The 13,540-nt window shown below is 41.7% G+C and overlaps 1 protein-coding gene across 7 annotated transcripts in view; it reads left to right on the top strand.

The window, feature by feature from the left end:
• Window positions 1-3,163: 3,163 nt before the first annotated feature.
• Window positions 3,164-13,540, top strand: part of LOC308319129 (uncharacterized protein) — a 43,738-nt gene continuing 33,361 nt past the window's right edge. For all 7 annotated transcript variants that reach the window (XR_013964425.1, XR_013964426.1, XR_013964427.1 and 4 more), the window contains exons 1-2: window positions 3,164-3,508; window positions 5,911-6,125. Coding sequence is in view for 2 of the 7 variants with exons in the window: in XM_080768993.1 (XP_080625119.1) it covers window positions 5,994-6,125 (132 nt within the window). In the remaining 5 variants the exon portion in view is untranslated. The remainder of the gene's footprint in view (window positions 3,509-5,910; window positions 6,126-13,540) is intronic.

Here is a 13,540-nt window from a genome sequence, read left to right as displayed (position 1 = left end):
GCACTTTCTGAAAATGCGCAGCAGGATTCGTTTTAATCGCAGCAAAGCTCTCTGGTGAGAATGTGACCTATAACTATGACGAAAAATGTTCGGTGACTACCCCTTTTTCACTGACGGAAACTACATAAACTACATGAACACTAAGCTACGACGACTAAGAGTAAGACTAAATATATTGACCGTTTCGTCAACAAATAAACTAGACTAAATAAGAGATCCAGTGTAAGTAAAAAATAAACAAGTCATTTTACATTTGGTTGCATGTTGAAAATAGACAGCGTTACACAAAGATTTATGTAGGCTAATACATTTATAGATTTATGTACAGTAGGCTAATACATTTATAGATTTCTGTAGGCTAATACATTTATAGATTTATGTACAGTAGGCTAATACATTTATAGATTTATGTAGACTAATACATTTATAGATTTATGTACAGTAGGCTAATACATCCTGTATACGGCCAACATGTCGAACTTTCCAAATGCTTCCCTTTAAGTATCATGTGACGATAGAGGGTTTCCATGGTTCTGAATGTATTCTGAAGAACACTCCTTGGGTTAAATCTGGCCATAGCCACAAATAGCCCAAATGCTCTGACCTCATCACATGTGTGACGACGGCTAGTTTTTGTGCAAAATTAAGTTTTTAATTATTTTTTTTTGTGCAAAATGAATTATCGGAATGGATTCAGCTTCATTAAAACCCTCTAGTTTGACACGTCACATGATGCTACTTAATTAAATTGTTTTTTTTTATCCCACGATTTTGTAACCCATTGTTCACCCCTTGTGTCAATTATCTGATCCTGGGCTCTACACACCCTCCGCCAACCTGGGGAGAGCAACGGACTTGAACTCATGCGTGTCCAAGTTGCTCCTTTACACCTGACAGGGGGGAGTTTCCCTGGTTGGTCACATGCTACTTAAAGCAAAAGGAAATCTGGAAAAGATTTGCCTTATAATAAAAGATATCTATGGTGGCCATACTGTAGGTAGGCATACAGGTCATTTTCTAAACTTTCCCCTCAGACAATTACAGGCAACTTCTTTCTGTTATTCAGGATATATGTTGAAGACGGATGGATGGAGAAGTGAGCGCTCACTCAGCTCAACAACTACTACAGTGCAGTGACGAATCCATGTCTGTGACTGACAACACGAGGCATGTCAACCCCATGACACATTACAGCCAATAAACACATTACATTTGTGCACTTTATAAGTTATAACATAAAAAAACAAGCATGACAAAATGACAGCCATGCTAGGAACCCCTCCTCCTCCCTCCCCTCTCTCTCTCTCTCTCTCTCTCTGCAAGCACGCACGTGACATGCACACGCAGGCACACACACACACACACGCCAAAAAAACAAACAAACATCGCGTATTACTTTGAAGTCGTCCGCCGGAAGCTGTGTTTTCTCTGAGCTGCGCGTGCGCCACACAGCTCTTCAGACCGGGGTTGCCATGTCCGCCTCTCAATAAGCGACTTTGGGCATGTTTTCCTGTTAAATTGCTTGTAAATATTACATATTTGTTTCATTGATTGATTGAAATATGTATTAACAGTTTGCAGAATTACAGTACATTTCAAGCACAAACTCAATACAAAGACTGTTAACTGTGAGTGGTGTAATGCTTAATTGGGGTCGTCCACTCACAGTTAACGGTCTTTATATTGAGTTTGTGCTTGAAATGTACTGTAATTCTGCAAACTGTTAATACATATTTGATATCAATCAAGTAGTGTTGGGTGCCTGCAGTGCACATTATGCACACATGGCATCAACGCATGGTGTTGTGTGCAGGCACACTACACTCTGTCCTTTTTATCATTCATTGTTTTAAGAGCCTGTCCAACAGGGACTACAGATGAAATTTAGCTTTGGCTAAACTCTGGCCCATTTACATTGATGTGAAAACTGACATGTTGATTAATGAGTCAAATAAATAAACAATCAAACAAACAAATAAATAAATAAATCAGGACGACCCAATTAAGCATTACACTTGTTTACAAGAGGGTCCACCTTGTTCAATTCATCAAAGTTAGTTGCGGGGGACGGGGGGACCCAAAATTATGATTTTGGGTCAGGGCGCCCCGGCAGACAGTACCGGATTTGAGGCGTTAAAATATGAATATCTCAAAACAATCTTGCAAATATTCCACTGTATTATTTTTGTCTTCCTCGAGATGTTTTGAATATAGCAGATGCGACACGTATTTTCAAGTAGCCGATGCGTTTGAATCATTAGGAAATCACTAGCTGTCTTTAAAACTTGCTTTAGAGTGTCTGTCTGTAGCTAATGCACTGATCACTGTCAGTGAGTACAACTCTGTTCATATATCACATTACATTTTAATTCTGTACTTTCTAAAATAAATAAATACATTATATATTTTGTTATGATGGTAGTCAAAGGGCCTGTGATCAAGTCAATTCAAAGGCGCTTGGCACGAGAAAACATACATAGCCTATACGTTTTTCCAAAGCAAGTGTCAAAAATCTAAATAGGCTATATACACAATAGAAACAGTTGAAAATGAATGGGTAAACTAAACTTTATGATGTTAGCTTCCTTTATGATGAATTCCTGTTCTGTTCTTTGACTACATAGAAGTGTCTATTTGTACGTCTCTAAATGTTTTGATGAATTCAACATGGTGGACCCTGTTGTAAACAAGTGTAATGCTTTATTGGTGTCGTCCACTCACAGTTAACACAGTCTTTGTATTGAGTTTGTGCTTGAAATGTACTGTAATTCTGCAAACTGTTAATACATATTTCAATCAATCAATCAATCAATCAAAAACAGCTGTGTCACATTGCATCGTTAGATATATGTAATAGCCTACATGCAGTGTATAAAGATTATATACATTTTGTTTTTTTTGCAGTTACTTTTGGAAAAATAGCAGCATTTATTTGTTTTTGTAGTTACTTTTGGAAAAATAGCAGCATTGTTTTTGCACTTACCTTTGGACGAATAGCAGCATTTTATTTGTTTTTGCGGTTTTGGACAAATATAGCAGCATTTTATTTCTAAAGAATAATATGTATTTTGGGGCTTGTTTTTCCTGGACCCTGGCCTAGTCGCTTACTTCCCTCACAGACTGTGGCAACCCCGCTGTGTTCAGACAGAGGAAGAAGACTTCAGTCACTCAGAGAGAAGAGGAAGAGGAAGAAGCGAAGAGGGAGAGGCCGTAGTTTGTTCTGTCCTGTCTGTCTCAAACTACCACAACCTAAACAAAAAAAACACCCTTCAGTCCTCCTCGCTGTCTGTAGAACTCCATGAACTCACACCGGACCTCCGCTCACACCATCACTGTTCACTTGTATTAGCTTAGCTTTAGCCTCGGCTAGCAGCAGTAGTCAAGTGAGTCAGTTAGCTTAGCGTTAGCCTCGAAGCTAACTGGACCAACTTGCTGTCTGTGTGTGAGAGAAACTTCTCCCTGTCTGAGAAGAAGCAACGCGTCGACCGTCAAACGAAACAACTCGCAGGTAAGAAACTCCTAGGAATAAATGCATACATTCATGATGTTTTATTTTTATTTGTTTTGTAAGATTAAGATCAGCAACTATTTACATACCAGTCCAGACTCTGGTGGTTTCTCTGGGTGGGCATGTGATGACTAGCTAGTAGTGAACGTCTGGGATTTGATTTGGCCCGGAACATGGACGAACATAACATGACATAAGATTCGCGGCGTCGAAAATAGCCGATCTTTACAACACTATACACTAGAAGTACACTACAGTACAGTACAGTTACATTACAACTGTAAGATCGAAGATCTGCTGTTTTCTTCCGTCTCGAAGTTAGTTCAGAGTGTAGTTGTGTTGGGGCTGGGCTGGGCGACAGAGACACCGGGAGGGCGTTGTTTTCACTGTCAGCCCTCCTTTGAGTTACTGGTTTCTCAAACGTTTTCATGTCAAGGACCCCCAGAATCACACTCATTAGCCTGTGGACCCCCCCCCCCTCCCCCATTTGAAAATAAATGAAAATAAATTCTCAACCATTTTTAATTTCAAGGACCCCCACCCCCAGTTTGACATACAACACCCCATTTAATCATCCATCCATCTTCAGCCGCTTATCCGTAGTCGGGTCGCGGGGGCAACAGCTCCACCAGAGAGCTCTAGACTTCCCCTCTCCTCCAGAGCAACATTAGTGACTTCCTCCTGGGGGATCCCGAGGCGTTCCAAGGCCAGTGAGTTTCCTCCATTTGGTCCTTGGTCTGCCCCGGGGTCTCCTCCCAGTGGGACGTGGTCCTTGGTCTGCCCCGGGGTCTCCTCCCAGTGGGACGTGGTCCTTGGTCTGCCCCCGGGTCTCCTCCCAGTGGGACGTGGTCCTTGGTCTGCCCCAGGGTCTCCTCCCAGTGGGACGTGGTCCTTGGTCTGCCCCCGGGGTCTCCTCCCAGTGGGACGTGGTCCTTGGTCTGCCCCGGGGTCTCCTCCCAGTGGGATGTGATCCTTGGTCTGCCCCCGGGGTCTCCTCCCAGTGGGACGTGGTCCTTGGTCTGCCCCCGGGGTCTCCTCCCAGTGGGACGTGGTCCTTGGTCTCCCCGGGGTCTCCTCCCAGTGGGACGTGGTCCTTGGTCTGCCCCGGGGTCTCCTCCCAGTGGGACGTGGTCCTTGGTCTGCCACCTATCTCTGAGACCCCCAATTTATATTGTAAAGTCAATAACAGTTCCATTTGTACACTGTCGGAGTCACAGACCCATAAGGGTACATTTGGTTCCTAACTATCATTTAGCTGGGGACCCCCTGGGGAGTGGGGACCCCCATTGAACTCCCTCAAGGACCCCTTTGGGAACCAATGCTGTCTGTAGGCAAAGCATCTACCAATTGTGCAATTATGTCCCTATCAAATAGACATAAGTACGATTTTGAGGCATTTGTACTTTCCAATACTTTAAACTTCTACTCCACTATACCTCGGATCTACATATTTGTACTTTATTTAAAAAAATGTACACCACTAATATTTGAACACTTTTAGTTACTTTGTAGATTTGTATTGGCGTGGCACCGAGGCACAGAGTGCCAAGCCGGGCTTGTAGCTCTGCTATTTTTGAAAAAGTTGTGAAAACGTGCCTCAAATCTTTGAATATATTTTCTTTCGTTTTTTAACTCAAATCTTTGCTTCTGGGGGTCCCTGGAACAACATATCTTCAGATCATGGGGGTCGGTGGCCAAATACAGATTTTTTTGGGGATCCATGACATGAAATATTGAGAACCACTGACATAGAAACATGGGGTATTTCAGAAAACTGTCAGGAATTAGAAGACTTTTTATTTATTTTAATTTCAGGCCTAAATGCGTTAACCACTTCATTCAGCAATTTACAATTTAGGCATTTAGCAGACGCTCTTAATCCAGAGCGACTTGCATTAAGCAACCCTATCTAAACGTTGGCTATTTGATAAAATAACTGATCTACAAGCTCACAACGTAGATCTACACTTACACATTTTAGACTGGACATTATGAATAACTTAACCCATTCTGACCGGGCACCCATTTTGGTGTCAGCATCGTGTTATGCTTTAGCTATTGAAAAATAGCAGATCTACAAGCTCATAGCGCGCCACCGAGTGGCGCGATACGAGCTTGTAGGTCTGCTATTTTTGAAAAATTCGAAGAACGACTGACATTTTTAGAATCTGATCTCAGGTCAGAATGGGTTCATCAGACCAGTGTGTGTCCAGTGGAAACCTCGTATGAATCTGATCTCAGGTCAGAATGGGTTAATACTTTTTTGTACTCGAGCACATTTTTATTCCAGACTTTGAAACACTATTTCTGAATTATCTCTGAAAAATCTCTCTCTCTCTCTCTCTCTCTCTCTCTCTCTCTCTCTCTCTCTCTCTCTCTCTCTCTCTCTCCCTCCCCTCCAGGAGCGTGTTTGGAGCATTCGTCTCTCTCTATCTCTCTCTCTCTCTCTCTCTCTCTCTCTCTCTCTCAACACACCCAACCCAACATGGCCGGAGTGAACAGCATCGAGGCGGTGAAGAGAAAGATCAAAGTGCTTCAGCAGCAGGCGGACGAGGCTGAGGAGAGGGCGGAGACCCTCCAGAGACAGGTGGAGGAGGAGAAGAGGTCCAGGGAACAGGTAACCACACCTTTCACTAGCACTGGTCACCACACCTTTAATTATAGACCCTCCAGAGACAGGTGGAGGAGGAGAAGAGGTCCAGGGAACAGGTAACCACACCTTTCACTAGCACTGGTCACCACACCTTTAATTATAGACCCTCCAGAGACAGGTGGAGGAGGAGAAGAGGTCCAGGGAACAGGTAACCACACCTTTAACTAGCACTGGTTACCACACCTTTAATTATAGACCCTCCAGAGACAGGTGGAGGAGGAGAAGAGGTCCAGGGAACAGGTAACCACACCTTTAACTAGCACTGGTTACCACACCTTTAATTATAGACTGTAGTGTACTGTACCTTACTCTAGTGTATAGTGTAAAGATCGGATATGTTTGACGCCGCGAATCTTATGTCATGTTGTGTCATTTCGGTGGCCAAATACAGATAATTCTGAGGTCCTTGACATAGAAAAACCCTGAGAACCAACTGACAGAAACATGAAAACTGTCAGAATTTAAATGGTTAACCCATTCAGCCCTGAGGCCGATTCTACAAATGCCTTTGAAAACCAGTAGTTCTCACATTTCAGACAGGGAGGTGGTGGAGTTAGCTGCTCCATAGCAGACCGTTTGAGAGGGTGAGAGGTGGTGGAGTTAGCTGCTCCATAGCAGACCGTTTGAGAGGGTGAGAGGTGGTGGAGTTAGCTGCTTCATAGCAGACTGTTTGAGAGGGTGAGAGGTGGTGGAGTTAGCTGCTTCATAGCAGACCGTTTGAGAGGGTGAGAGGTGGTGGAGTTAGCTGCTTTATAGCAGACGGTCTGAGAGGGTGAGAGGTGATGGAGTTAGCTGCTTCATAGCAGACTGTTTGAGAGAGGGAGAGGTGGTGGAGTTAGCTGCTTCATAGCAGACAGTTTGAGAGCTGGTGGAGTTAGTTGCTTCATAGCAGACAGTTTAAGAGGGGGGAGAGCTGGTGGAGTTGGCTGCTTTAGCAGACATTTTGAGGGGAAAACTGTCAGGATGTAGAACATTTTTTTAGAATCTGATCTCAGGTCAGAATGGAAAACTGTCAGGATGTAGAAAAACATTTTTTTAGAATCTGATCTCAGGTCAGAATGGAAAACTGTCAGGATGTAGAAAACATTTTTTTTTAATCTGATCTCAGGTCAGAATGGAAAACTGTCAGGATGTAGAAAAACATTTTTTTAGAATCTGATCTCAGGTCAGAATGGAAAACTGTCAGGATGTAGAAAAACATTTTTTTTAATCTGATCTCAGGTCAGAATGAAAACTGTCAGGATGTAGAAGACATTTTTTTAAGAATCTGATCTCAGGTCAGAATGGAAAACTGTCAGGATGTAGAAGACATTTTTTTTAGAATCTGATCTCAGGTCAGAATGAAAACTGTCAGGATGTAGAAAAACATTTTTTTTAGAATCTGATCTCAGGTCAGAATGAAAACTGTCAGGATGTAGAAGACCTTTTTTTTAGAATCTGATCTCAGGTCAGAATGGAAAACTGTCAGGCTGTAGAAGACATTTTTTTTAGAATCTGATCTCAGGTCAGAATGAAAACTGTCAGGATGTAGAAGACATTTTTTTTAGAATCTGATCTCAGGTCAGAATGAAAACTGTCAGGATGTAGAAGACATTTTTTTTTAGAATCTGATCTCGGGTCAGAATGAAAACTGTCATGATGTAGAAGAATATTTTTTAGAATCTGATCTCAGGTCAGAATGGAAAACTGTCAGGATGTAGAAGACATTTTTTTTAGAATCTGATCTCAGGTCAGAATGGAAAACTGTCAGGATGTAGAAGACATTTTTATAGAATCTGATCTCAGGTCAGAATGGAAAACTGTCAGGATGTAGAAGATTTTTTTATAGAATCTGATCTCAGGTCAGAATGGAAAACTGTCAGGATGTAGAAGACATTTTTTTTTAGAATCTGATCTCGGGTCAGAATGAAAACTGTCAGGATGTAGAAGAATATTTTTTTAGAATCTGATCTCGGGTCAGAATGAAAACTGTCAGGATGTAGAAGATTCTTTTATAGAATCTGATCTCAGGTCAGAATGGAAAACTGTCAGGATGTAGAAGACATTTTTTTAGAATCTGATCTCAGGTCGGAATGGAAAACTGTCAGGATGTAGAAGACATTTTTATAGAATCCGATCTCAAGTCAGAATGAAAACTGTCAGGATGTAGAAGACATTTTTTTTAGAATCTGATCTCAAGTCAGAATGAAAACTGTCAGGATGTAGAAGACATTTTTTTTAGAATCTCATCTCGGGTCAGAATGGAAACTGTCATCATTTTAGCTGGGGACCACCTGGGAACCCTTCAACGACCACTAGCGGTCCCCCAGACCACAGGATGAGAACCCCTGCCATGATGGAACATTGAGGTGGTGAGAGGTGGTGGAGTTAGCTGCTTTATAGCAGACGGTCTGAGAGGGTGAGAGGTGATGGAGTTAGCTGCTTCATAGCAGACTGTTTGAGAGAGGGAGAGGTGGTGGAGTTAGCTGCTTCATAGCAGACAGTTTGAGAGCTGGTGGAGTTAGTTGCTTCATAGCAGACAGTTTAAGAGGGGGGAGAGCTGGTGGAGTTGGCTGCTTTAGCAGACATTTTGAGGGGAAAACTGTCAGGATGTAGAACATTTTTTTAGAATCTGATCTCAGGTCAGAATGGAAAACTGTCAGGATGTAGAAAAACATTTTTTTAGAATCTGATCTCAGGTCAGAATGGAAAACTGTCAGGATGTAGAATTTTTTTTTTTTTAATCTGATCTCAGGTCAGAATGGAAAACTGTCAGGATGTAGAAAAACATTTTTTTAGAATCTGATCTCAGGTCAGAATGGAAAACTGTCAGGATGTAGAAAAACATTTTTTTTTAATCTGATCTCAGGTCAGAATGAAAACTGTCAGGATGTAGAAGACATTTTTTTAAGAATCTGATCTCAGGTCAGAATGGAAAACTGTCAGGATGTAGAAGACATTTTTTTTAGAATCTGATCTCAGGTCAGAATGAAAACTGTCAGGATGTAGAAAAACATTTTTTTTAGAATCTGATCTCAGGTCAGAATGAAAACTGTCAGGATGTAGAAGACCTTTTTTTTAGAATCTGATCTCAGGTCAGAATGGAAAACTGTCAGGCTGTAGAAGACATTTTTTTTAGAATCTGATCTCAGGTCAGAATGAAAACTGTCAGGATGTAGAAGACATTTTTTTTAGAATCTGATCTCAGGTCAGAATGAAAACTGTCAGGATGTAGAAGACATTTTTTTTTAGAATCTGATCTCGGGTCAGAATGAAAACTGTCATGATGTAGAAGAATATTTTTTAGAATCTGATCTCAGGTCAGAATGGAAAACTGTCAGGATGTAGAAGACATTTTTTTTAGAATCTGATCTCAGGTCAGAATGGAAAACTGTCAGGATGTAGAAGACATTTTTATAGAATCTGATCTCAGGTCAGAATGGAAAACTGTCAGGATGTAGAAGATTTTTTTATAGAATCTGATCTCAGGTCAGAATGGAAAACTGTCAGGATGTAGAAGACATTTTTTTTTAGAATCTGATCTCGGGTCAGAATGAAAACTGTCAGGATGTAGAAGAATATTTTTTTAGAATCTGATCTCGGGTCAGAATGAAAACTGTCAGGATGTAGAAGATTCTTTTATAGAATCTGATCTCAGGTCAGAATGGAAAACTGTCAGGATGTAGAAGACATTTTTTTAGAATCTGATCTCAGGTCGGAATGGAAAACTGTCAGGATGTAGAAGACATTTTTATAGAATCCGATCTCAAGTCAGAATGAAAACTGTCAGGATGTAGAAGACATTTTTTTTAGAATCTGATCTCAAGTCAGAATGAAAACTGTCAGGATGTAGAAGACATTTTTTTTAGAATCTCATCTCGGGTCAGAATGGAAACTGTCATCATTTTAGCTGGGGACCACCTGGGAACCCTTCAACGACCACTAGCGGTCCCCCAGACCACAGGATGAGAACCCCTGCCATGATGGAACATTTAACCCATTCTGGGCCGGGAACCCCCTTTTGGTGTTTTACTGCATTATGTTATGCTTTAGCTATTGACAAAATAGCAGATCTACAAGCTCATAGCGCGGCACCGAGTGCAGCGCTACGAGCTTGTAGATCTGCTATTTAAAAAAAAAAAAAACTCAAATGTGGAGAAAATCTTTGAATATATATTCTTTCAGAGCGAACGTTTTTTTTTTAACTCAAATCTTTGCCTCTGGGGGGGGGGGGTCCCTGGAACTACATATTTTCAGATGGGGGTCGGCGGCCAAATTTAGGTCATTCTGGGGGTCCTTGTCATGAAAACCTGACATGGAAACATGAGGTTTTTTCTGAAAACTGTCAGAATTTAACCCACTCTGACCTGAGATCAGATTAAAAAAAAAGTCTTCTATGTCAGTCGCTCTTCGATTTTTCTAAAAAATAGCAGACCTACAAGCTCGTAGCGCGCCACTCGGTGGCGCGCTACGAGCTTGTAGATCTGCTATTTTTCAATAGCTAAAGCACGACATGATGCTAACACCAAAATAATGGGTTCCCGCCCAGAATGGGTTAAATGGGTTAACCCATTAAGACCTGAGGCCGATTCTACAAATACCTTCGAAAACCAGTAGTTATCACATTTCTGAAGATAAGAACAAGTTAAAAAAAAGCTTGTTCTGCTTTTATTTTTTTAAGGAAATTTTCAACGACACTCTGAATCCTTTCCTGGTTTGAACCCACATTTAGACCGGTTTAGATTCTAATAAATGTCTTCTACAATTTACAATGTAGTCATTTATATCAGACGCTCTTAATCCATTCTGACCTGAGATCAGATTCATACGAGGTTTCCACTGGACACACATTGGTCTGATTAACCCATTCTGACCTGAGATCAGATTTAAAAAATGTCAGTCGTTCTTCGATTTAAAAGAAAATAGCAGACCTACAAGCTCATAGCGCGCCACTCGGTGGCGCGCTATGAGCTTGTAGATCTGCTATTTTTCAATAGCTAAAGCATAACATGATGCTAACACCAAAAGGGGTTCCCGTTCAGAATGGGTTAATCCAGAGCGATTTACATTTAGCAATAACAAAAAAGCATGGGAATACATCACATACATAAAAATACATCACATACATGAAACATGCTTAACCCTCTAAGACCCAGCGTTGCTTTTTAGCAACAATTTTTATTTAAATTAATTACTAAATGATTATTATTTTTTTCTGTTCTTTTTTCACCTAAACGTCATCAGTGATGTTCATTGCAATGCCATGTCAACGCCATTGGTCATGATATTTGCATATAAACACCCCCCACAGAGGCTGAAATTCACACAAATTAAAAATGTCTGTATCTGTCTACTAATCCTGTAGTGTGTGGTGCTATCAGATTATCCTGTAGTGTGTGGTGCTATCAGATTATCCTGTAGTGTGTGGTGCTATCAGATTATCCTGTAGTGTGTGGTGCTATCAGACTATCCTGTAGTGTCTGGTGCTATCAGATTATCCTACTGTAGTGTGTGGTGCTATCAGATTATCCTGTAGTGTGTGTGTGTGTGTGTGTGTGTGTGTGTGTGTGTGTGGAGGAGGAGGAGGAGGAGGAGGAGGGGGATGGGGATGGGGATGGGGAGGAGGAGGAGGAGGAGGAGGAATTGGCAATCTCCCATGCTGTGGAATGTCTGTCAGGCATCAAGGCCTGTGACAACTCCCCACAAATTCCTGTCCCTTTTTCTTCAGTCAACCCGAGCGCGTGTGTGCGCGCGTGTTTGTCCGTGCGTGCGCGCGTGTGTGTGTGTGTGTAGCAAGGTGCAGCGTTTATCGTGTGCTTTTATTGCTGGTTTTATGACCCAACTTCTTTCTGACCTCCTATTCTCTGTGTGTCCTTGGAGAGAGAGAGAGGGAGAGAGAGAGAGAGGGGGAGAGGGGGAGGGGGAGAGAGAGGGAGAGAGACTGAAGTACTGTAGCTTGAGAGACTGTCTGAAGTACTGTAGTTTGAGAGAGAGAGAGACTGTCTGAAGTACTGTAGTTTGAGAGAGAGGGAGAGACAGACTGTCTGAAGTACTGTAGTTTGAGAGAGAGGGAGAGAGAGAGAGACAGACTGTCTGAAGTACTGTAGTTTGAGAGAGAGAGAGAGAGACAGACTGTCTGAAGTACTGTAGTTTGAGAGAGAGAGAGAGAGACAGACTGTCTGAAGTACTGTAGTTTGAGAGAGAGAGAGAGACAGACTGTCTGAAGTACTGTAGTTTGAGAGAGAGAGAGAGACAGACTGTCTGAAGTACTGTAGTTTGAGAGAGAGAGAGAGACAGACTGTCTGAAGTACTGTAGTTTGAGAGAGAGAGAGGGAGAGAGAGGGAGAGAGAGAGACTGTCTGAAGTACTGTAGTTTGAGAGAGAGAGACTGTCTGAAGTACTGTAGATTAACCCATTCTGACCTGAGATCAGATTCTAAAAATATCTTCTACATCCTGATGTTTCTATGTGTCAGTCGTTCTTCGATCTTTTTTCAAAAAACAGCAGACCTACAAGCTCGTAGCGCGCCACTCGGTGGCGCGCTACGAGCTTGTAGATCTGCTGTTTTTCAATAGCTAAAGCACAGCATAATGCTAACACCAGAATGGGTTAAGCTTAAGCGTTGGAGTCGGGACTGAAGGCCTCTATCAGCACCAGCCGTGTGGTAGACTGGGGGGTTTTTTTAGACTGCGATAAGAGGCTCTTTTCAAGACGTGTGTTGTCGGCTGATAAAAAGTAGCCTATATCGTCTTACTTAAGGCGGAGGTGAGGTCACTAAGCCTTTATTATATATATATATATATATGTATATATATATATATATGTATTAGGGATGCACCGAAATTGAAATTCTTGGCCGAAACCGAATACCGAATATAGGAAACAGTTCGCCGAATACCGAATATCCGAATATGATTAATATTATATATCTTTTTTCCTACCATTGCTGTCATGGCCGTACCTTAAAGCTACCTGATTTATGGCAAAATAAATGGTTATGGCAAAACTTAACTTAAATAATAATCACTATTATGGGTCCATAAAACATTTATTCAGCCCTTTTGAATGCATTAATTGCATCTACACTATTCGGTGATATATTTTCTGCCTATTTGGGCCGAAACCGAATAGGCCGAAAATGCATTTTTAGCCATTTTCTGCCGAATATTTTCTGCGGCCGAATATTCGGTGCATCACTAATATGTATGTATGTATGTACCGCTCTTTATTTGAACACGCAATCTAAATGTTCCTCATGGAACGGTAACGTTTTGAATAGAATGGGGGGAGATCGTGATCCAATGATACCCATGGAAATTCACTGATGTGTAGCACGACTGTTAACCCATTCTGACCTGAGATCAGATTCATACGAGGTTTCCACTGGACACACACTGGTC

This window comes from Protomyctophum bolini (genome assembly GCF_963924005.1).
Source record: "Protomyctophum bolini genome assembly, chromosome: 7".
In the NCBI taxonomy this organism is placed as follows: domain Eukaryota; kingdom Metazoa; phylum Chordata; class Actinopteri; order Myctophiformes; family Myctophidae; genus Protomyctophum; species Protomyctophum bolini.
Note: the sequence above shows the minus strand (reverse complement) of the source record. Positions and strands in the feature narration are given on the sequence as shown.